Genomic DNA, 26,073 nt, shown 5'->3' with positions numbered 1-26,073 from the left:
GCGATACTCACCTTTTCAGCGAGATTCAGCCCAATTTCTAGCGAGATTCCCTTCTAGAGCGAGATCCTCATCACAATTTAGCGAGATTTCCTTCACTAGCGAGATCCTCATCACAAAATCTCGCTATAATCTCCACGGTGAGCTGTTTGCTTTCCCAAGTAGCTGCCTACTTATGCACAGATTCTCTATTACAAACTTAAAAATTCATAACTCAAAATTCAGACCTCTTTTGAAGAAACTTTCTTCTACAAACATGTTTAGAATTGAGTTAAATTTCTTAACTTAAAATTTAAGCCAAATATTCCTTATAGTTTGTCCTAGAGCTTTCAATATTCACCTCGAGCCCTGATTAACCCGAGATTCTATCTCTTCTGTAATTTCATCACTTTCTATTCTTCTTCTCCTGCAATCTTGCAAGAAAACCTTGAAAACTAGATTCTCCTAGCTTTCAAATAACACTGATTTCACTAAATTTGTTCATGTAGATTGCCGAAACCAAGCTTTCGAAGTTTCTCTTCCTTTTAATCTTTCTGTCGCCTCCCGAATTCAAGGATTAATCGCCACGTGCCAAACCAATAAGTGAGTTTCCTTATTTAATGTGTTTTTCTTTTCCTTTCTCCACAACTTCTATAAATAACAAGAATTTTCACTTATTAAATATTTAATATATCATTCATTTGGCTAAACATACTTGTTTAGGAACTTAGAATTCGAGGTTTACACTTAGCTACACAAGAGTTTATTTCTTCTAGCTTCCATCCTCTAACCCTCCTAAAACATGGCTTCATTCTCATTAAGAGACATCTCATTACGTACTCTTACTTAAAGTAATTAGGGTTCGGGTTTTACACTAACCCCTATTCGTTAACTAATTCGTCACTCCACTAAAGCTCATAGTCGAACTCCCCTCACTATAGATATATTATGTCTACTCAATATAACCATGATTAATAAGTCAACCCTTCACTGGTTGTTCATAATAACGGCTGGGTCGAATCTCCATTTTATGCCTGAAATTACCTCTTATTCCTTAAGTTCCCATTGATCCCCTAATGAATAATTGTTTTGTGATCCAATCAACAAAACCGAGTCTCTCTCGGGCCAGTGAGAGGGCGGGGCCCCTTGTTCAAGACCCAGAATCAGCACTTAAGGAAACAACCTCTCTACTATTCCTAAAAGCGAGTAGGAGTGAATTCCATCTTGCACCCTATGTCCCCAGCTATCTATCTGGTCTTACCCCTAAAATGGGAGGTTATTAAGCCAACGTTGTTGAGCCAACCCTCATCTATGCAAATCTAAGGATAATCCCAAATAAACAAGAGTTCATAGTTAGCTCAGGATTAAGGTCAAGTTACCTAGGTCATCACTTTGAAATAGTCATTCATAAAATGTAAACAGCGTTATAAAGTAAAAGTGGCTGATTTCGTGGTCTGATCTTGTACAAACCCTTTTGCACAAGGACACCCCCACTTCTCATGTCCCAACATGGACGAATTAGGATCACTTCATTTGTAGCACTTTACAACTCTTTGTAACAACTACAAAACAGGCCGCATCCAATAGTGTTACTAGAATAAGATACCCAATCTTATTCATATACTATAGATCATTTTGACTATTTACTCGAACCTGATCCATCTTTATGTCTCCACATAAAGTTCAAGTACTCATCCAATAGTCAAGGGACTTTTAGGTTTATTGGATTTCTATCAAGCAAAACATCTATTCAATAACACCTTATTGAATTTCGAAAATAAGTTCCATTGATTACAAACCACGAGTTTTAGGACATAAAACCCAACACAGAGCAGATGCAAAGCTACCTTATGAGGATTTGATTGCTACCTGGGGGAAAGAAAAACATTTGAAAACGGGATGAGCTTGCTAGCCCAGTTAGCGACTTAAGAAAGAAAACTGATTCTCATGCATAAGTCTCAATAAAGAGATCATACTGAAATATAAGAAAATTGATTCTCAAGCATAAGTCTCAATAAAAATATCATACTAAATATAAATTTTTACAGTAACCTTGTACTGCAATATAAACATTTTCCAAGCATAAAACATGTAAAGTTGTTTTCATCATAAAACATTAATTGTTCCTTAGTTGAGAATAACCCTGTTGTGGTTCAATCCCAATGTCAACTGCTTAGTCAAGAGAGAACCTTTTTGCTTAATCTCTGACTTTGACTACCTACGTGCACGTGGTTATATCTAAATATCGTCATACCTAAGGTACTACTGCTCAGATACTTTCTTAATGTCCCTCAGTATTGAGCTGCTTGGATACCTTCTCAAATGTCCCTCAATATCGAGTGATAACTGATAAAAATACAAGTTATTACAACTCAAATAAGTAAAACAATGAGAGAATGTGATGGTAAAATAGGCAATATCATGTCTGAAAGTGCTAAACTGAAAGGAACTGCGATCGTGAGTGCTTATCGCATAAAAGTAGTTAACTTACCTATTTTGTGCAAGTACAATGCGATGGCGCATGTGAAATTGCGATCCAAAGACACAATGTGTCAACACGCTTGAAGTTGCGATCGTAAGTCATGCGAACATGAGAAGTCTCTTAAAAAGTTAACTGCATAAAGACCTCCCATCAAGGTAACAACATAATAAATCATGATGGGACGAAAAGCTAATAACGGTCGATTCCAAATTTAGTTGACAAGCCGTTAAAAGCCACACTGTAGCAAGTACATTCAACTTTCGTTGACTATTAAATGGCGCAACAGAGTAGAGGAATTAATGGGACCCATCATTGCAATCATTAGTAAGAAAAGCTGCTTCACCTTGAAATCTATAAATACCAAAGGCCACTAGAGAGAAAAGGGACAATCTGCACACGCATGTATTCATACATATACATAGAGGACGGAGAGAGCAAGGAGACGAGGAAAAAGCCAAAAGAAAACATTCCCAGATAGATCGAGAGACTGCCAGAAAGAAACACAAAGGAGAGAGGGCCGACACTTGTGAGAGCAAGAATACACAACTAGAACAGAGTTGAAGTGATAAAGAGCAGTGTAAAAGGCCATGGGAAGCAAGACATTGCTTATTGGGCTTTTCATTTCTCAAATCCATTTGTTATTTTGTATTCAATACTTTATTTGCAGAAAATGGAAACTTAATTTCAATCTATGTTCAATCTCTCCATACCACGCATGAGTAGCTAAATTTCTGAATGGGTTGAGAAGTACTTAGCTAGCATGACTTAAGATTTACATTTTATGCGATCATCTTGTCTTATATATGCATCATTCACCCTTTGGACATACTTGAGAGAGTAGTCTAAAGATAGAATCTAGACTTGAGGGAGTCAGATTAGAATCTAGGCTTGAGAGAGTCGGATTAGAATCACATAAGCAAGAAGTAGAAACTTAGACATAAGTTCTATTGCTATTTACACATCGCATGCGCCCTAAAAATAGGAATGATGGTATGCGGTCACCTTGTTTTATGTGTGCATCATTCATCATCGCATGGCAAGAGTAGAGACTTAGAAATAAGGAATTGAGGCATTCTGCATTGAGAAATTTAGTACTGAAATTTATGTGTAGCATGATCACATAATTTGTGCACAATCTTAGGAAATGTTAACTAAACCCCTTCTCAACCCCTTCATCGTTTACTTATTGTAACTCTACGCTTTCATCACTCTGCGTTCAACTCTGTCGCATAGGAAAAATCTCAATCAAAACACTATCCACTTCATTTATTTTGACCACCGCAATAGAATCAAAGAGTATGTCGCATATCTACTTAGTAGTCCCTGTGTTCGACCCTGGACTTGCCAGGAAACCTAAGGAGGCTTATACTTGAGCCTTGTTAGGAAAACTTGCATGTTCACCGCATAACACATATCACCGCAAACTCACACCATAACACATCAAAATTTTACGCATCATCGAGCTTAAAGTAAAACTAGTCATATTATGACTTTCTCTTTAAAGCATGTAAAGAAATACGCATAGAAAAGATGTCTTTAAAGGTACTAACGCATGCTTGTGTACTTATACACACATAAATAGTTTTTCAATAAACTTTTATACATGGCATGCGTTTAAAACATAACTCATAGTTTTCTTGGAAACTATTTTGTAAAACTAGCTAGCATGAGAATAATCTTTCTTTAAAACATGGTTTCTTTAAAAACATTGAATATTTAGTCAGTCACAACTTTTAGGACTACTCCTCAAGGGTCGATATGCTTCCAACATTGGTGTCAATCCTGTGGACACAAAAGCATATATTTAGCTACTAGCATTGGTCTCCCTTTTGAGACTAACCCTCAAATAAGCTTTGCATTTAGCCTTCACCTAGAAGACCCCCACTTAAACGCATACCTTACTATAGGTCTAGTACTTAAAATTTCTTTGAGACTTTGGCTCTTGCTATGCGTCCAACACTCAACACAAATGCATCCCCACTTGTGCAACCAACACTTGCTCTAAGTGTTCCTTCAGCCACACATGTCATCCACAAAGGTTGCTATGTGTCTAAGACTCCAATGCAAGCCTTCCTTAGCCCACAGTAGGTCAAACGCATCAATGTGCCCAACCCTTAGTCTATCCGAGCGTTATACTTTGAGCTGCTAGTTTACTCAACCCAAGCAGTTGTCTACTTGTCATGAAATTCCATATTCAAATTACGGAATTTGTAACTCGAATTCTATTACTCATCTCAATAAATTTCCTTCTACAAACTTGTTTCAAATTGTCTCAGAAAGCTTACCTTAAAATTTCATCTTCAAATTGCTCATGGTTCGTTCTAGAGACTCAATTTTTTATCTATAGCCCGGATTCACCTATAAACAAAACCTCTGGTCACTTTTTCCATTCTCCGGCCTTATTCCGGTGAGACCTTCTTCCAGCAGTGTCACCTCTAAAATTAGACTCTTAAAGCTTTCCAATGACACTAAGATCTCTCAATTTTCACAAAGGAATTGATCAAACTGAGCTTTTGAATTTCAGCCTTCCTTTTATACTACTTCCTACCGTTTACCATTAAAGCCTAGGATGACACCTCCAGCTTAGATGAAGCTAAATCCGGTGCTTAGGATAGTTGTTTCCCCTTAATCGGTGGTTAAGACTGATTACTTCATCTACTATCAATGCATGATTTAACTAGGTTCAACGCACACCTTAGTTCTCACGCAAATCTATACCAATTCATTTGTTGTGTGCCTTGGCCTCCTCTTGGCCTCAAGCCTCAACACAACTTCAGCACTTTTAGCTTTGCAAAGCCTAACCCACGCAAGCTCTACTCATTGCATGACAAGTTTGACCAACGCACAACTAGCCTTACCCCAGGGCACAGCTCGTACGCACACTGAGTAGCCAGCGCTCAAAGCCCAGACAGGTCCGCTCACACGCAAGCCTCAATCGTTTAGCACAGCGCCTAGTGCATAGCTCTCGTTGTCGCTGATCGTGCAGTGCTGACACCTATCGTCTAGCGCTGACGCCTATCGTGTAGCGCCATCACCTCATCATTTAACGTTATCGTCTATCATGTAGCATTATCATCTAGCGCATCACTTCGCATCATTTAGCATCACACATAGCTACACGATCGTCTAGCACATCGTTTAGCACTGCCCGTTGCTACACGATCGTCTGCGCGCACAACTCTAATGCTCAGCACCCACGCTCACGCACACCTGAAACTGCCGTATGCATGCTAACCTCTCAAGACTTGGTTGCCACATGCCTTGTCCACGCATAGCTTTTCCTCTTGGCCACACTTTGGCTTCCTTAAATGCCCAACTAACCTCTCAAATGAGCAAGGCCAACACCCTTGACTCAACTCCAAAGCTTAGCACAAGGTCAACACATGGGCAAACACTTAGCCATTTTTCTAACTTCCAACACTTGGGTCAAACTTTCAAACTTAAACATTTCTTCTAACTTTTCACACTTTTCTCTACAATTGAACATTAATTCTCACATCAATCTACTCACCATACTAGTCTCAGTAGGGAACATATACAAGTAGAGAAATTAGGGTTCAGGGTTCACAAAACCGCTCTTTGAATTAATCCCATGTTGCTTGGCCCCCATTAGCTTCTATCATTCTTTTAACTGAGCGCCACCAACACTTGGCATTATCGATGAGAACAGAGGCAACACACTACAATTTTTGCCATTTTGGACACTTCATGTACTGAAAAATCCCTTCCATAGTGGACAACCACAATTATGCTTTAATGGGTCTTTTAGAGACCCATTAAATGTCAGAAGATCATACTTCTTGAAGTTCCGTAGGTACTCGGCCTCCAAAGAAGGGCCTGCCCCAGCCTGATTTAGTGCCCTTTCTTGGGTTTGAACTTATGGTGTCGAGCCTGATGGGGGTGGCATCTGCTGTGACCATGCATGCTGAGCTATCTGCTCGGCCACAATGTCCCTTAGCTGCTCAACCACAACCTGCATGACGACATTCCCAATTGCTGCAGCATGGCAGTATACTCCGTCGGAATCTCTAAGGGTGACGATTTTGGCGGGGCCACGGTCGAATTTCGAGGCCTGCTTCTTGGTCTAACCTTTTGCCAAGTTGACCCAGAAGGGTCAAGAGGCGATGGGTACCGCGTCTCTGGGCTTTGCACCTCAAGGTCTTGTACATTAAGGTCATGCTTCCCAACAACATTCTTACCTTGACTTCCCCTTCCTCTAGTTCATGGTGCCATAACATAATAACCACACAAAATGGTTGAACAAGATGCTTACAGGGAAACCCATCAAATACGACAATACGACAGGTAAAGTTTCATTCATAATTTCCTAGAGGACCCCCATCTTTTTAAGGGACGTACCTAGCGATGACGAGAGATCCGTTCGTGGGCCATAAGGAACATTTTGAACTCACGAGGTAAGTCAATCTATTGAACCTAAAACTTAGACTCTGATACTAACTGTAAAGATCCAAAATTTCTTATTCAACTCCTAGGATGTTACTTTATGTAGGCATAGGCTTGACAACAAACTTCTCAAGGAAAAATTTAAATAAGAGAATTGAAAACTTTAGTTCATTTAAATAAGACTCAATAACAAAATCCTAAAAACACCGATCAGGGTACCTCTAACCCAAATTTAAAATAAATAGAAATTAAACAAATTAACAAATGAAATAATGAAATATTCATAAATTTTAAAATGCCAGATTTCTAAATCAGACCCTATCAAAAGAAACGTAAGTGTGGAAGCGATAACATGTCCAAATGACCGAGTCACGGATCCCTCTTGTTATTCGCCGGTCTACCTTTACCTCTACCTGATAAACATGAAAGGAAAAGGATGAGTATATAAACATACTCAGTAAGCGACCCACTACTGGGCCCACTAAGTGAACTATTCGACTTCCTATCGAGACTAGGTGCATATTATGCATTGTAGGTATAGAGCATAGGCATAAGCATAAGGGGCGGACCCGAAGGTACGCTTTCGTAAGTAGTGACCCTGGAGGGCACAATCATAACCATAAATGATGATCCCAAGGGAACATTGTAGCGTAAGCATAAGGTGAACCCGAAGGCTCACGACATATAATATGTGTAAACCGATAAGAATGCTAACAATCACTATCAATCTCACATAGGCGTAAGCATACAATCATAGACTAAAATCATGCCAAGATTTCAAAATAATCTCACAATTCGTGCCTCAATCAAACATTGTAACAACACATAATATCACAATCTCATGGCATCAACCCAAATTTCCATAATTTCAACTAACCAACAAACATGTCATAACAATTCAAGTCAACATAGGAACCAACACTTAATAATACTTAGGCTTGAGGGCGAACCGACAGTAGGTAACTTATCGATGGCACGAATGGGTCTCGATCGACGGCGGAATCGAGTGGAGTGGCTGATTCGAACGAGGTCCACGGCTGGCTGAGCGGCAGCAGCACGATAGGACTTGGGCGGCTGGGAGAAGAAGAAAAAAATCGGGGACGGGGGGTCTGGCGGCCACGCGAAGGAGAAGAGAAGAAAGGAAAAAAATTGATTTCCCTTTTCTTTGTTTTACTTGCACACATATCGAGGGAATATTTAAAGACTTTCTTCTCTCCTAACCCTAATTCCCAAAATAACAAAATAAATTTATATTTATTAACACATTTTTTTCTTTTCTTTGCTTTTTTTCGGGGTGTCACACATATTTTAAACAATTCTAGAGTTAGTAAACAAAAACGAAGTTATTTATATGTAGCATATGGATTCGAGATTTTCTTTATATTAAGTGTAAAAATTGATTAAAAAACTAATGTTTATGTAGGTTTATATCTTCAAACATTATGATTCCAATTAATTGGATCATATTTTGTAACAAGAATTTGAATAATTCTTTTTGTAATTCAAATTAAAAAATACATTAGATCTGCTTGCATAGAAAAATTAATGGTTTCTTATCAACATGACACTCAATTTGGTACAATATCTACTTGACTTTTTTTGGTGTATTTTTAGTTGTCTAATGTAATAAATGGACCAATAAAAATACAATACATCAAAAAATTTGTAGTGTGACCAATAACTAAGGACTTATTTGATAAACCCTTCATTTCATGTTTTAGTCATTAGTTTTTCGTTTATGAAAATTGTCTTCTCTAAAGAGGACGTAATGAAGAAGCCTACCATTAAATATTATAAATGTATATAATGAGGGTCCAAATACAACTTGTCTAAATATCTCCAATTGGGTTAAGGGATTGTTTGAACTTTATCTTTTTAACCTGTTAAGGCAGCAAGAAAGTAATGATTTCAGTGAATGGTAAATCTTGTAGATGTTGGGTTGTATGTCCTAAAACTCTCACTTTGTGAAGTTAAACATTTTCTATTAACAATAAAGATGTTATTGACATTTATTCAATAAAGTTGATATTGAATTTTTAAATTGCACTTATAAAGATTAAATCCAATAAACTAAGATCCATGGCTATTATATGAATACTTGAACTTTATGTGGAGACATAAAGTTAGATCAAGTTCGAGTAAATAGCCAAAACGGTGTATAGTATATGCATAAGGTAGGATACCTTATTTTAATAACACTATCGGATGCGACCGCTTTGTTGATAGTATAAACGATGTGATCCTGAATCGTTCATGTAGAGACATGAGAAGTGTGGGCGCCCTATGCAATGAGTTTGTATAAGATCGGACCAAGAAATAAGTCATTCTTACTTTGTAAATGTTGTTTACTATTTAAGATTGATTGTTTTGAATAAATGACCTCGGTAATTCGATCTTAATCTTGAGCTAACTTTGAACTCCTGTTTATTCGAGATTATCCTTAGATTTGCATAGGTGAGGATTGGCTCAACAGCGTCAGCTCAATAAGCCTCCCATTTCAGGGATAAGACCAGGTAGATAGTTGGGGACATAGGGTGCAAGATGTAATTCCAGGGGTAAAACAGCATTTGACCCAGCCGTTATTACGAACAACCTGTGAATGGTCGACTTACTAATTATGGTTAAATCAAGTAGGCAAAAATATATCTACAGTGTGAAGAGTGCAGTTATCAAGCTATAGTGGTGTAACTCGGTAGTTAACGAATATTGATTAATTTGATCTTTAGTGTTTAACCAAATTAATCTCAAATCATTAGAGTTCATGATCCGTAGGTTCATAAGTTCCTCTACTAGCTCATAAAACATTAACACCTTGGATGAGTGAATTGAGTGATTTTGAAATGTTCAAAATCAAATTTAATATTTTCAATTTGAAATGTTCAAATTGAATTTAGGGTTTTAAATTTGAAGTGTTCAAATTTCCAATTAGGGTTTGGATAATTATATTCGATATAATTAACGTTTAATTTTGTCAAAATTAAACGAAATCGAAGAGTTTAAAATATTTAAAGATTGATTTAAATATTCGTTACATGAATAGGATTCATGTTTGGAATTAGATGTTTGATTAATTTAATATTTGATATTCAATTATTATTTAATTAATTAAATTTTTTTAATTAATAAAAATCATATTTATTTTCAATTTTCAAATTTTCAAATTCAATTTTGAGAACTTAAAATTCTATATTTGATTAATTTTGAATTAATCAAAGAGCAATTGAAAATTATTATTAGAAAATTAGAAAATTAAATTTGATAGTGAAAAGTTCCAAATTTCTTTGTTTTGAAGTAAATTCTCGCTAATCCAACACCTAGCCCATTTGCAAGGTCAAACTAAAGTGCCAGCATTATGGTTGATTGCTTGCATGTATTAGATACATAAATACTTCAATTTTAGAATTGAAGAGATTGATGCTTGTTGGAAATTCAAAATTTCTACAGAAAGTAGTTGTTGCTAGACCCTCTCCATTTCCCTTCACAATTCACTTGAATTCTGAGTTCCACCACTCAAATCCAAGGCTAATAGTAGAGAAGACACTCTTGGTGGTCTATTACTGATTTGAAGATCAAATTCGTGGAGAATAACTCGAATTTGGAAGATTCTTCAAAGGTATATGTTCTGGAAACCCTTCTATCTTGAAAATCAGTTTTACATGCTTTTAGAACTCAAATTAAGTATAATTAAAGGAAACATATTTAAAACTCTTGTTTATGTGCCTAAAATCTCAGTGCCAATTTCGGTGAAAATTGGGAGACCAAGATTTGCATCAATGATACTCAATGAGATACTCTAATGGTTGCCCTAACATGGTCACTATCCAAAATATTGGTCTCAATTTTCACTAAAATTGACATCTAAGAAGCATAGATACAGATACGAGACATAGATACGACACGACACAAACACGGTGAGATGCCATATTTTAAAAGTCTAGTACACGACACTGCAAGGGCACGCTTATTAAAATATACATTTCTAAAATATGTATCGATTTTATACTAAAAGAAAATTAAAAGTAGATAGGTTGATGCATTTATATAAAAAAATTTAGTTTTATATATTTCACACACAAAAGTTATTATTATTATCATACATGTGCCTTTTTAGTGCTATTCAAAAAGTATTCTATGCATATATAATACATTTGTTGTATTAACGAGTGTTCTATATGTGTTCAACAGTGTCAGAGTGTCCAAGTATTTGACATGTGTCCAACATGGTCAGAGTGTCCAAGTATTTGACATGTGTCCAACATGAACACATTAGTTAAACTTAAGTATTCGTGCTTCTTAGATTGACACCAAGATAGAGACTGAGTGAATGATAGGAGTGAAAACCAGTTCGTCAATTTTGGAGTGAATCAATTTTGGGTTATTAACTCTTTTGGATTGAGTTCAAATAAGTAAAAAATTTATGGATTGGGTTGGCTCATATGTCACCTATAATAACCCAAACCAACCCGAACTTATTTTTAACTTTAAAATGTATTTTTTTTCTTATGAAATAATGAAATATACATATATTTATTTTAATTTTATTTAATTTCATTAGTTTTTTGGATAATTTTGTAACGACCCAACTTTCTAATCTACTACCAGTACACTACTACATGCATAAGCTTGACAATGTATGTTTCTCAAAGAAAGATTTAATAAAAAGGACAACTTTTATTTCCAAAATAATCATATCATAAAATATTGTTCAAGGCACCCCCGACTTTGATTTAGGATAAATTAAAACGTAAATCAAGCCAAAAATAAAATAAAATAAAAACGTAAGTGCGAAAGCATCATCATGTCATGACCGGGTTATAGATCCCTCTTGTCATTTGCCGGTCTATCTTTACCTTTACCTAAAAAACATGAAGAGAAAAGAATGAGTATATAAATATACCCAGTAAGTGACCCGCTACAGGGCCCACTAGATGAGCTATTAGCATTCCTATCGGGACTCAAGTGCACATTTTACATCGTAAGTATAGACATAGGCATAAGCATAAGGGGCGAACCCGAAGGCACACTTTCATACGAACACGATCATAGGCATAAGGCGTGATCTTGAAGGCTCACAACATACAATGTGCATGTCCCAATAAAAATACTAATAGTCACTATTGGTCTAACATAGTTATAAGCATACAATCATAGTCCTTAATCATGCCTGAAAAGGGTCAACCACACTCAAAACAAATCATCATTCAGATACCATAGCACTTATGTACAATCATAATTTTCGTGGCATAAGCATAAGCCTCTGTGACCCCATCAACAATCAAACATAGCAAGTATCATGGTAAGTCATAATATTTCAAACCAATACATAGAATCATGCTTTCAGTACAATCTTATACTTAACCACAACTAGGGTTTGAGGGTGAACCAGTAATGAAGCGCTTACCTCGAGTTTTAGACACAAAACCTTCTTCTTAGTTTAACATAAGTTTGAATCAAGGTTCCTAACGCCAACCATAAACACACAATTCAACCTGTGAGGTCGATCCCCAAAACATACACAATTTATTCCAACAATCCCCACATAACTTATCCCAAAACTTGCCAAAATAAATCTATTGAAGAATTGAGCAGCCCGCTAAAACGTCCTAAAACCTTAACTTCAAATTCCTAAATTCAAAATTGAACTCATCGTCAGACTAAAATTACACTAGATAGCCAAGATTTTTTAAGAAACCCAAGAAACTGACCGAAAACAACCAAATCCTTATCCAACAAGGCGCGAGTAGAGGGCCATTCGAGTAGACTCGAAGCTGTCTAGATGAATTTTGCCGCAGACGCCGAAGCTTTGTGGTGAACGACGGGTTGATTGTGCGGGACGAACAACGTCCGAGGGTTTTCAGGCGCGACGAACGACGAGCTTGGCTAAGCTGGGATTGGCAGCACGATCGACGATAGCATTTGGCTGGACTGTGATTGGCAGTGCGATCGATGACGACGACTGACGGGGGCTTTGCTCGTCTGGATCTCACGAGGTACGGCTGAGCACTGGTTTGAGGAAGAAGAGAATTTTTTCTTTATTTTTTTTTTCTTTAGTTGCACGTAAATCGAGGCCCATTTAAATAAATTAAAAAAAAACTCTTAAACCCTAATTTCCTCCTTTTCCTGAACTAAAAATATTTTTTCCCCAACAACACCAAAATTTAATTTATTATTTTTTTGTCACTTCAACCCAAAAATTAAGATCCCGATAGGATTTAAATCTCCACCAACCCCAATTAAGACTCAATTGAAATCCATCCAATCCAAAGCCAAAATTAAATTCTATTCCTAATAATCGAATTAATTTCATATCTTGACCAAGATTAATTTAAATCGATTTAACCAAAATAAACAAATTCTGAATCTCTAAAATTTGAAGTCTAAAATTAAATAATCAAGATAAATACATACAATTTTCAGGAATCTGGCTTGTCATAATCTACCCTCCTTAAGAAACTTTCGTCTTCAAAAGTTCTAGTCTTGAAAGAGTTCTGGGTACTGGGCTCTCATTTCCTCCTCTCTTTCCCATATTGCTTTCTCGAACTATGGTTCTACCATAGAACCTTCACCAATGCCACCTCCCTATTGTGCAAAGCCCTCACTTCCCTTGGAATAATCTGTATAGGCTTCTCCTCATAACTTAGGTTCTCGTTCAACTGCAAGGGCGCGAAGTCCACCACATGAGATGGATATGTTATGTACTTCCTCAAAATTGAGACATGGAAAACATCGTGAACTACAGAGAGAGACGGTGGAAGTGCCAACCAATAGCACCATACACGACCATAGGTCAGTTGATGATATTCTACTCATAGGAAATGAAGTAGAATGTCTAGCTAATGTTAAAAGATGACTGGCATTGCAATTCCAAATGAAGGATTTGGGAGATACACAATATGTTCTTAGGTTCCAAATAGTTCGGAATCATAAGAACAGAATGCTAGTGTTAGCTCAGGCATCTTATATAGATAAGATGTTGTCTAGATATAAAATACAAAATTCCAAGAGAGGTATGTTACCTTCCAGGTATGGAATTTATTTGTCTAAGGAACAATGTTGTAAGATACCTCTTGAGGTTATGAAATGAATTCCCTATGCATTAGTAGTTAGATGTTTGATGTATATCATATTGTGTACATGTGTCACACCCCCTCCCAGATTATCCTTTTAACCTAGAAGAGAATGTGACGATAGCAACTTATCAACCCTTTTGTGGTACTTACTACCTAACTGACCTGCTTAACTTGTTTAGAAACCTTGGATACAACACACATTTACTAAGGAACTAAAACTTTTAACATATTTAACATCAACAGAGTTTCACCATAACAACATATATTCAACTCATATACAAACCCAAGTTCTAATAGGTCTCAACATACTAACAAGTCCCTATATGACCAAAACATGTGTACAAATATTAACAGAACCAACACCTAAAGTTAACTTTTAGCCGGAGACTTTAGGTGGCAGAGTAGCAACTCAGTTATCTTATGGGGAGGTGATTATTATCTGGGGAGTAAAAACGTTTAAAATGGGTGAGCTACTAGCCCAGTGAGTGACTTAATAGAAATATAAATCTCATGCTTAAACTGAAAGCTAAAAAACTGAATACTGAAAACTGGGAACTTGCCAAGCAAACATGTATATAAACTTTAAAACTCATCGTATTTGAAAACATAGTTGAACTGATTCCTAATTGAGAGAGAACCCTTTTGCTCGATCCCTCAACATTAGATATCCTTGTTTAAGAGATAATCCTTTTGCTCTGTCCCTTAAACATAAACCTAGGTTGGGGTGAGAACCTTTTTGCTCAATCACCTTGCAGCCCATGCTGGGAAAGAACCCTTTTGTACAATGGATTTGGAATATCAGAACATGGCTCTAATACTAATTGAAGGAACTCTTATCAAAGAGTATCTATGAGCAGAAGCAAGATCATTCCAAATTCATTGTGATAGAAATACCGCATTCACAATCAAAAATACAAGTTATGCATTTACAAACAAATTATGGCATGCTTTACAAATTTAAACAACAAAGGAATGAGAGACATACCTTTGGAAGAACTTTTCTTCCCTTGAAATCTCGCTCTCGTTCAGGAAGGCAACTCTTGTTGTCGCTGAGATCATCAAGTCTATCGTCCACGAAATCTCGTTGTTGTCTACCACCGAACGGACTTCTCATGAATAGGCAAAAAGAAGGACACCACCACTTGGTAACCTCGGTATTCCCGGAGTGAGAATCCAGGAGGTATGGGCTCTGTTGGATTTGGTAGAGGGGAGGAGGAAACAACGATCATTTACCATGACCAAGCAAGTGCGAGAGGTTTTATGTCTATCGCGTAGACGGGTGCTTAATTGTTTAGCAAAAGGTACATGATCGGACTGATCGTTTAGACGATCATTTAGGTAAATCGCTTGCACGCGTGATCGCTTAGAAAAGACTATGCAATCATTTAGGAAAAGCTACGCGATAGTTTAAGAAAAATATGCGTGTACACGACCGTTTAGGATAACTTGAGCTATCGTGTATGCTCTCGTTTACTAGATGATGGGCAGTGTACTAAATCATGAAGCGATTATCCGATCTCTTTGCAAAATGAAAACTATTTTCATTCTATCCTTCAATTAAGAGAACTGAATGTAACCTCCCACTATCTCGTGCGGTTATGGAGAAAAACCAACAATTATTTCATAATTGTTTAAATAAAAAAAATAATCATATTATATTTATAACCTATAGTTTAATATCACATCATATGCAACATATAAACCATAGTCTTTTTCTCCTCCACTAGATGTAAATCATATTTTATCCTTTTCCTCCAATTAATGTATCTCATACATCATGTCAACTATATCATATATAATTGACCAGTTTAATCATATCATATATAACCAAACTTCCTCTTGTCAATTTGAACACTTCAAATGGACCCAAAAACTGATTCTCAAATTGAATCCATTGAACTACGAATGGGACCTTATGAACCTATGGCTCGAAGCTCCAACTGTACGTGAATAGCTAACTGAACTCTTTAGCCACGAGATCTACCATCCGTTAACTGCCAGACATTCCACTAAATACCAACAGCTATACTTTTCTCACAACAGATATATTTCTGTATCTATCGGATATAACCAATCAACAGTACGATAACTCTTCACAGATGGTTGTAAGTACAACTGTGCCAATTTATCATTTTGTCCCTGTAGTTACATCTAACTCCTTAAGTACTACTGATCCCTCTAATGAATAATATAACATAGTTCTACTATGTGTGGACACTTCACAGGCCATGAAAAGGTATGTGGCATCACATCGTTCAAGCCTCGGAATCAGCCCTTAAGGGAAAAATCTATCTGCTTACCCCTACTTCCAGAAAGAAGTGAATTCCATCTTGTGTAGCTGAGTTCCCAGCTCCCAAATCAGACAAATCCCCAAAGTGGTAGGTTTGAGTTGGCAATCTGGCCACTTGCACCCATCTAAATCAAAGGACCCCCCTCAAAAGGACGAGTTCACAACTCACTCATGATTTAGGTCATGTTACCTATGGTCATCCTAGTGAAGTGAAGTCTCTGTCATGAACAGTGTTATATAACGAGACTATAACACTTCGTGGTCCAGTCTTATAAAAACTCCTTTGTATAGGTCTCTTATACACATCTAGATGTGTATAAGAGACAGGAATATGGATATAAGATTCTAAGAGTATATGATAGAACATGGAATCCAATTTCAACTCTCAGCACCCAGTACACCTCAACAACTGTGTCTTTTAAAAAGGACAAATAGAACCTTGTTAGACATGGTTCATTCTATGATGAGCTATGCTCAATTGCCTAGCTCGTTTTGGGGGTATGCAGTAGAGATTGCAGTTCATATCTTGAACAACGTTCCCTCAAAGAGTGTTTCTAAAACACCTTTCAAGTCATGGCGGGGGGGGGGGGGTAAACCTAGTTTCCACTACTTCAGAATCTGGGTTGTCCAACATATGTGTTAGTGACAAAACCTAAGAAATTGGAACTTCATTTAAGATTATGCCAATTTGTTGGTTACTATAAGTAAACGAGAGCTGGTCTATTCTCCAATCCATAAGAAAACAAATTGTTTGTATTAAAAAACGCTACATTCTTGGAAGAAGTGAAGGAAATCGGACATGAGGATTTCCATGAGAAGTGGAATGATCGTTCCAAATTCCGTTTGTATTTAAACATACACAATAACAATCAACAAACGAAAACTAACTGGTCATGCAACATACGAAATTACAACATGCTTTTAATAAGATCAAGGGAAAGAATAAACATACCTTTGAAGATTCATCTTCAAAATCCCTCGATCACGAACGCTTATACAATCTCCAAGACTATAACTCATGAACGCTTGAACACAGTGATCGCAACACAACACGGTCAATCAGCAACCACCACACGAACACCGCGAACTCAACGAACGGCCTCCAAATCCTCGACTACGTTGAGTTGAGTATGACACCACTACAATGGCTACCTTGGTGCTCTCGGTGTGAGAATCTAGAAGTGTGGGCTATGTAGGGACTTGGTTAGAGGAAGAGACCATAGGAAGAACAATCGTGTAAATAATTTAGCAAGTGGGAGATGATAAAGGTTTATCGTATAGACGATGCCCAATCGTTTAACAAATGTTATGCGATCGTTTAGCAAAAACTCCGCGATCGTTTAGCTAATGGCCAGCTGAGTGAACTATCGTGTAGTGTCACTCCACGATCATTTAGTTTCTCTTCAGCTATCGTTTAATGAATCTAATCCACTTGACAGCCTTTCCGTGAGTAATTCCGAGAATAGAAAATCTCAATTATACAACTACTAAATTTAGGAAAATATTTTTCCTTTTATCTCACGGTTACCAAGAAACTACCAATAATTGGTTATTAGAGAAAAAGATATAATTATCTAATAATTAATATTATCATAAATATATATGATAATCAACTTACAATATTATATTTATAACCTATAGTTTTTAATATTTCATCTCAAGAAACATATAAACCATAGTTCTTTTTATATTTCATGGTACTTAATGTAAATTTCATTTACTTTAATCTTCCACTTGATGTATCTCATACATCACACCGATCATATCATATATAATCGAATTTCCTCTTATCAATTTGAACATTTCAAATCAACACCAAGAACCGATTCTCAACTTGAATCCATTGAGCTACCAAAGGGATCTTATAGACCTGTAGCTCGAAGCTCCAACGATATGCGAATAATTAACTAAACTCTTTAGTCACAAGATCCCCCATTCATTAACTGTCAGTTACTCTACTAAAGATCGACATTTGAACTCTCCTTACTAAAGATATATTATGTGTCCATATCAACCAATCAACAATGCGATAACCCTTTACAGATCACTCGTAAGTACAGTTGGACCAATAACCGTTATGCCCCTGTAGTTACATCTAACTCCTTAAGTACCACTGATCCCTCTAATGAACATAAGTCATAGTTCTACTATGACTGAGTCCTCTCTTCCAAAGAGAAGTTGTGGCCACTATGTTCAAGACCCGAAATCAGTCTTTAAGGGAGCAATATATCTACTTACCCCTGCTTCAGGGAAGGAGTGAATTCCATCTTGTGTAATTGAGTTCTCAGCTCTCAAATCAATCAAATCCCTAAAAAGGTAGGCATATTGAGTAGGCAATCTGGCCACTCTCACCCATACTAATCAAAGGACCACCCTTAAAGGCAAGAGTTCTCAAAACACTCAGGATTGGGTTCATGTCACCTATGGTCGTTTAGGTGAGATGTAAGTCTCCAATATCAACGACGTTATATACAGAGACTTGTCATCTCGTGGTCCGGTCTTATATAAACTCTTTGTATATGACACCCCTGCTCGCATGTCTCCACATGAATGGTCAGGATCTACCATCTGTAGTACTTCACAACACTTGCAAACCTTTACAAAGAGGGTCGTATCCGTAGTGTCACCAGGATCAAGTATTCCTCCTTAATTCTTATACTACAGACCTTTTTAGGTTATCTCTTAAGTCATGATCCACTTGTATATCTCATATACATGCTTAAGTTCACATACAATAACCATGGAGCTTTGTTTATTGGATATGAATAAATGCGAGCTAAAATAACTCTTATTTTATTCATAACAATGTGTATACATTACAAACTACGAGACTCCGAGAGAATTAAGACATCGATCCCAACAAGAAGACCACATGAGAGATCATAAACCACGAAGCAAATTAGAATTATATAAAGCTACTAAAGAATCAACAAAAGTTGTTGATGATGATGTTGGTCCTTCATTAAGAGTTAATGAAGGGACTAGCACTTCAAGTCAGTCTCATCCTTCTCAATTGTTGAGAGTGCCTCAACACAGTGGAAGGGTTGTAGCACAACCTGACTGTTACTTGGGTTTAATTGAAACTTAGATCGTCATTCCAGATGATGGCGTTAGGGATCAGGTATGCAATGAATGTCGTAGACAAGAACCAATGTGTCAAAGCCATGGACCTTGAAATGGAGTCAATGTACTTCAATTCAGTATAGGATCTTGTAGATCCACCTGATGGGGTTAAACCCATAGGGTGTAAATGAATCTATAAGAGAAAGAGAGATGTAGCTTGGAAGGTATAGACCTTCAAAGCTAGATTCGTAGCAAAGGGTTATACCCAAAGGGAAGGGGTTTAATACGAGGAAACTTTTTTCCCTATTGATATGCTTAAATCTATACGAATTCTCTTGTCCATAACCACATATTATGACTGAAATATGACAAATGGATGTCAAGACAGCCATTCTGAATGGCAATCTTGAAGAGAATTTCATTATGTCTCAGCACGAGGGGTTCATAGCATAAGGCCAGGAGCAAAAAGTTTGTAGACTGAATCAATCCATTTATGGGTTGAAACAGGCATCCAGCTCTTGGAATATTAGGTTTGATATTGCGATTAAACCTTTTGGCTTTGACCAAAGTGTTGATGAGCCTTGTGTTTATAAGAAGATCATCAATGATAAAGTAGCTTTATTAGTACTTTATGTGGACGATATCCTACTCATTCAGAATGATGTAGAATACCTTACTGTGTTAAAAAGTGGCTAGCAGCCCAACTCCAAATGAAAGATTTAGAAAAGGCACAGTATGTTCTTGGGATCCAAATAATTAGAGATCATAAGAATAGAATGCTAGTTATGTCTCAAGCAACTTATATCAACAGGATGTTGATTTGATATTCAATGTAGAACTCTAAGAAGGGTTTATTGCCTTTCAAGCATGGAGTTCATTTGTCAATGGAGCAGTGTCCTAAGACACCTCAAGAAGTTAAGAACATGAGACGTATTCCCTATGCCTCAACTATGGGCAGCTTAATATATGCAATGCTCTACGCTAGGATAGAAATTTGTTATGTAGTGGGAATAGTTAGTAGGTATCAATCCAATATAGGGTTAGACCACTGGACTGCGGCTAAGAATATCCTCAAGTATCTTAGGAGAACAAGGGACTATATTCTAGTGTATGGAGCTAAGGATTTGATTTTTATAGGATACACAGACTCTAATTTTCAAACTGACAAGGATTTTAGGAAGTTCACGTCAGGATCAGTGTTCACCCTAAACGAGGGAGTTGTAGTATGGCGTAGTATTAAGAAAGGATGCATTGCAGACTCAACCATGGAGGCTGAGTATGTAGCTGCTTGTGAAGCAGCAAAGGAAGCAGTTTGGCTAAGGAAGTTTCTAAATGATTTGGAAGTTGTTCCAAACATGAACTTGTCGATCACCTTATATTGTGACAATAGTGGGGTTGTGGCCAACTCGAAAGAACCTCATAGCCACAAACGAGGAAAGCACATTGAAAGGAAGTATCACTTGATATGAGAGATTGTGCAATGAGGAGATGTGATCGTCAAAAAGATCGATTCCGAGCACAACATTGCTGATCCATTTACGAAGGCTCTCTCAGCTATACAATGAGAAGTGTTCGAGATATGTACATTGTGTGATCTAAGGCAATGGGAGATGTGTAATGGGTATGAGATACCCTAGTTTATTATATTTTGATTTGTATTTGTAGCATCCTCGTTGTTTTTGTAATGTACATCCCACTAACTAGAGTTTTAGTTCAGGGAGTTTGTTGGGTTTTATGCCATAATAAATAGTGAATGTAATCAAATGACAGTCATTAATAAATAGTTATTAATGTTTTTCTCAATAAGTGTTATTGATGTTTTATTTAATTCTGTCTTATTAACCCTAAAATTCAATAAACTAACATCCTAAGCTGTCTTATGAGTCTTGAACCATATGTAAAGACATATAGGAATCAATGTTCAAGATACAACCTAAAGAGTCTATAGTAGATACATGAGTGGAGGTATCCTGGGCAATGAGTTTGCAAAGATCAGACCGCGAAATAGTAACCACTAGATGTAACTCCATTGACTAGTTAGGTTTCTGTTTCAATAGGATGACCTAGACAACTTAGTCTTAGTCCTGAGTATATTATGAACTTTTGTTCACGAGGAATTGTCCTTTTGATTTGTATGGGTGAGAGTGGCCAGTTCGCTGACTCAATATGCCTAATTGTAAGGATAAGACCGAGTGGGTAGTTGAGAACATAATCATACAAGATGAATTTCACTCCTTCTCGACTTCAAGGTAAGTAGATGAGTGTTCCTTAAGTGGTGTCTTTGGAACTTGAATAAAGGGCCCTACCCTCTCACTGGCTCGAGAGGAATTTCTTTTTAATGGTTGAACCATAAATATGTTATTCATTAGAGGAGCACTGGTACTTAAGGATGTAGAGGTAACCTAAGAGTAAAATGGTAATTTGACCCAACTAATGTTACGAACACTCGTGAAGACTAACTTGTTGTTATTGGTCTATATCCATGGACATAAAAACATATATGTAGTGAGAAGAGTGCAGTTGTGGGTCTTTAGTAAAGTGTACCCACAGTTAACGAATATTGATTAATTTGGTTCATGAGTTTATCCAATTAATCTTACATCGTTGGAGCTTCTGATCTACAGGTCCATTAGGTTCCCTTCCTAACTTGTAAAGTGTATTGAGGTAATTTATCATTAAATTGAATTTGAAATGTTCAAATTCAAAATTGGGATTTTTTAATGTATGTTGATACATTTTAGTATAAAGTTTTGTTTTAGACTTTATTATTAATTTTGGATATGATTCAAAATTAGTAAATGCGAGAACGAAGTATTTGAAAGGAGCTCAAATATTAATTCAATATGAATAAGATTCATATTGAAAACTATAGGTTAAAACTAATGTGCATTGGATGCACATTAAAACTATAGGTTAAATGAGAGAAGTGTTTTTTAATATGATTCAAATGGGAAATTAAATTAAATGTGATATTTAATTAGATGATTAATAGATTGAAGAATTAATTAATTATTAAATTAAATTAAATTAAATTAAAACCTGAATTTAATTAAACTAATTAAATCAAAACTATAGGTTAAAATTAATGCACATTAGATGCACATTAAAACCATAGGTTATGTAAGATGGAACCATTTAATTATGATTTAAATGGTTATTGGTTTTTATTTATTTAGTTAAATTAAATAAATATTTTTATTTAATTTTAATTAAATAAAAATGTAACTCTCCATTAGAGAGGTTGGATGAATCCCACATCTCCTCACTTCTCTCTCTCATTCTCTTTGTATAAAGAAAAAAGATGCTGAAAGTAGAGCAGTTTTTTTTATTTCTCTTTTTTTTCTTTTTTTCTTTATTATTTTTTTTCTTGTAGAAGCAAAAACTCTCTATGTTTTTCCCAAAATCCTCCCAATTTCTATAGAAAATCCCACAATTCTCAAATTCTCAATTTTTCTGCAAGAATAGGGAGGACTCCAAGTGGTGGTGTCCAATCCCAAATCGTACAAAAGAGTACCACAGAATTCCTAAAAGGTTTGCAAGGTAGGGTTTCTTCTCTTTGTAGGTTTTGTTTCTAGAATTGCATGCTTAATCTATTTTGATCTGTAGTTTTTATTTTTTAAAAAAAATTGTTTTGTTTTTAAATGCCATTTTGAAATAAATTTTGGGTTCTGTATGTTATGGCTTCCACTGTGCCTTAGGGTTTTCATCCCTACACCATTCCTCATTCCTAAGGTAATCTTCCTCGAAGAATTACCACCATCGGTGCAGGAGAAGAAGAACTCAAGAGAAGCTTTTCTCTATCGTTCCACTGCAGAGCACATCAGCACCTTTACATCAGACCTATGGGAAGCAAGAAATGGTTGTCGATAATCATCCTCCTCATCTATTCATCTTTTTATTTTACTTCTCAATTTTGTATTTCCATTTCTGCACATTTTTCCTCTCATATTATAAAGAACATATTTAATTTATTTTAATACATATCATGGCTTCAACTATTCCATCTTCTATCTCTTCCATTTTTTTTTTACTTTTTCATGAGTAGCTAAATCATTAGCGAGTTGGGATGAGTTAATCCTTATTCCAGCGAGTTTAATGATAAGTGAAAGTTTATTTGGTTTAGTGTGTACTTAAATCCGACTTTTGATTCCATCTAGCTAATTAAATCAAATGGTAACAATCAACTATTAGAGAGAGCAAGTGATTGTGGATCTCGCTAAACTAATTAAGTAGTGTGTTTAGAAATAAATATAACCTTACGTTCCAAGTAATCTAAGCGTGCATCATAGAAATATGATTTATGTGGTTAACTCGCTGAGAGGTGTAGTCTTTAAAGGTTACGAACATGAACAGAAGCTTGTTATTAAGTTTAAAGGATCGAAGGTTGCTTATCTCAACTCCATCTTCTTATCTATTTTTTCTAACTACTATGTTGTGCATCTACCTTACACAATCACCACCGGATTTGCATTACTTATTTAGTTACTTTTTAGTTTATGCCTTAAACATCAACAATCTCTTCTTTATTTGATTACTTCCCCGCATTTTAAGTAAATAACCATTAACATTGTTTTTATTTAATCAAAATCCCTATGTTCGACCTTGATCTTCACCAAGACTACATATCATTAGGTTTATACTTGGGGCTTTTAAGAGAAAACTTGTGTGATTTGGAGATTTTTATTAGATTAACTAAGCACAATTGAGCACACAACAAATTTTTGGCACCGTTGTTGGGGATCTTGCTTAAGATTAACTAATTTGGTTTTTGGCTTTAATTCACAGGAAAACCCCACTTAAGGAGTATTGCAAATTTTTGTCGGAATTTTTCCAATAGTATGTGAGCAATGGTACACAAGCGGAGTTCAATATTGACCCTGAGAGCCAGAGCTAACTGGTGTAGAAGACAAAGACACAGAAATATGGCTAAACAACAAGAGAATCCCAATGCACCAAACTTATCCAATAACAATAGACGCACAGGTCAATCCCATTTTATTGGCACATGATCGAAACATACCTATCAAACTTATATGCGTCGTCAAACCTATATGATTCCTCACCAGGAATCATGAGTTCGGATTTTTATGGCATAAGGTTTGAGATGAAGTCGATTATGTTGGAAATGATTCAAGCAACAGGTCAGTTTGGTGGTGTGACAGGCAAAGATCGACATGTGCACTTAAAGAGCTTCATGGAGATCTGCAACACCTTTGTGATTCATGGAATCATAGCTTAAGGAATTAAACTATCATTGTTTCCCTTTTCTATCAGTGATGAGGTGAGGCAATGGGCGTACTATCTTGAGTTGGAGGAAATCTCAACATGGGAGCACATGATTGAGAAATTCATGCAAAAATACTTCCTACCAACTATGAACGCCAAATGCAGACGAGATATTGCTAATTTCAAGTAGAATGATGTAGAAAATTTGGGTGATGCTTGGGCCAGATTTAAAAGGCTTGTTAGAAATTGTCCACACAATGGGTTGCCAGATTGCATCCAGATAGAGATATTCTACGAAGGTTTGAACAAGCTATCGCAATGAATAGTTGATTTTGCAGCAGTAGGAGGTTTGTTAGGCAAAACTTACATAAAGGCTAAGAAAATTTTGGATAGAATTTCGAGGAATAATGATGAATGGGTAAACAATAAGTATGGAACTAGAATTGTGGAAAAGAGAACTACGAATGCTGGAGCACTAAAATGGTTACGGTCACAGCCCTCTCAGCACAAATGGTGGTTGTGACTAACTTGTTAAAGACTGTGGCATTGAATCAAGTAAATGTCAATAGTATAAATTAAGTCAATGCATTGAGCCAAGTTGCGGCGGTTGGATGCATGGGATATAGTGAGCCGCACACCTTTGACATGTGCTCACATAACCCTTAGTAGTTTGTTTTATTATCAACAATCTCTTCAGCAACACATATAACCTTGGATGGAGAAACCATCCAAATTTATCATGGAAAGGGAGTCAACAGACTGATCCAACTGGGGGAAACCAACAAGGAAATAAAGGTACTTACTTGAGCAAGGAGTAATCCTTCTTCATTCAAACGAAAGGTACACCGCCAAGCTTTCATCAAGGGCCTCAAGGCCACCAGCAAATGCAAGATAAATCATACCATGTTGGGAATGTCCTAGAACTCACAGTTCGTGTTAAACATTCTATTTATCAATAATAATAAGTTGTTGATTTTGCATTCTATTATGAAAATCCAATAAACATATCCATGGCTATAGTTTGAACACTTTAACTTTATGTAGTGACATAAATAGGATCAAGTTAACTGTATATAGCCTAAATGGTCTAATAAGTATATGGATAAAATTGAGTATCTCATCTTGGTAAGACTATTGAATGTGGCCCACTCTGTAGTTGTTACAAGAAGTTGTAAAGTGCTACAAATGATGTGATCTACAGATCATTCATGTTGAGATATGCGAGTGGGGGTTCCTATGCAATGAGTTTGCATATAGATTGGACCACGAAAATGGTCACTTCTCTTTATAACGATCGTTTAATATTAAAACTGACTATTTCATTAACGATCGTTTCATTATTAAAACTCCTGTTTGTTCGAGATTATCCTTTGATCTGCATGGGTGAGAGTAGTCCAACAGCACTGCTCAATAAGCCTCTCATTTTGGGGATAAGACCAGATGAATAGCTGGGGACATAGCCCTGCAAAATGGAATTCACTCCTACCCGATTTAGGTTTAGCAGATAGGTTGTTCTCTTAAGTATAATTCCAAGTCTTGAACAATCGGAGCCTCGCCTTCTT

At 36.4% G+C, this 26,073-nt stretch overlaps 1 protein-coding gene across 1 annotated transcript; it reads left to right on the top strand.

Annotated features, from left to right (window-relative positions):
• Positions 1-12,720: 12,720 nt before the first annotated feature.
• LOC120078246 lies at positions 12,721-25,395 on the top strand. The gene is made up of 4 exons (XM_039032471.1): positions 12,721-12,852; positions 22,751-22,825; positions 22,984-23,144; positions 24,071-25,395. Exons 1-4 carry the CDS (start codon positions 12,809-12,811, stop codon positions 24,127-24,129), a joined length of 339 nt encoding a protein of 112 aa, XP_038888399.1. The 5' UTR covers positions 12,721-12,808; the 3' UTR covers positions 24,130-25,395.
• Positions 25,396-26,073: the final 678 nt, after the last annotated feature.

This window comes from Benincasa hispida, chromosome 5, assembly GCF_009727055.1.
Source record: "Benincasa hispida cultivar B227 chromosome 5, ASM972705v1, whole genome shotgun sequence".
Taxonomy (NCBI): Eukaryota; Viridiplantae; Streptophyta; class Magnoliopsida; order Cucurbitales; family Cucurbitaceae; genus Benincasa; species Benincasa hispida.
The sequence above is the reverse complement of the archived record's forward strand: the minus strand, read 5'-3'. Positions and strand labels throughout refer to the sequence as shown.

What these genes read in the sequence shown, in the direction of transcription:
- LOC120078246 (XM_039032471.1), top strand. Translation starts at nt 12,809, where the DNA reads ATGACGACGACTGACGGGGGCTTTGCTCGTCTGGATCTCACGAG. An exon ending in GCTCGTCTGGATCTCACGAG is followed by an intron (nt 12,853 to 22,750) that starts GTACGGCTGAGC and finishes CTGCAAGAATAG; the next exon opens with GGAGGACTCCAAGTGGTGGT. An exon ending in ATTCCTAAAAGGTTTGCAAG is followed by an intron (nt 22,826 to 22,983) that starts GTAGGGTTTCTT and finishes ACTGTGCCTTAG; the next exon opens with GGTTTTCATCCCTACACCAT.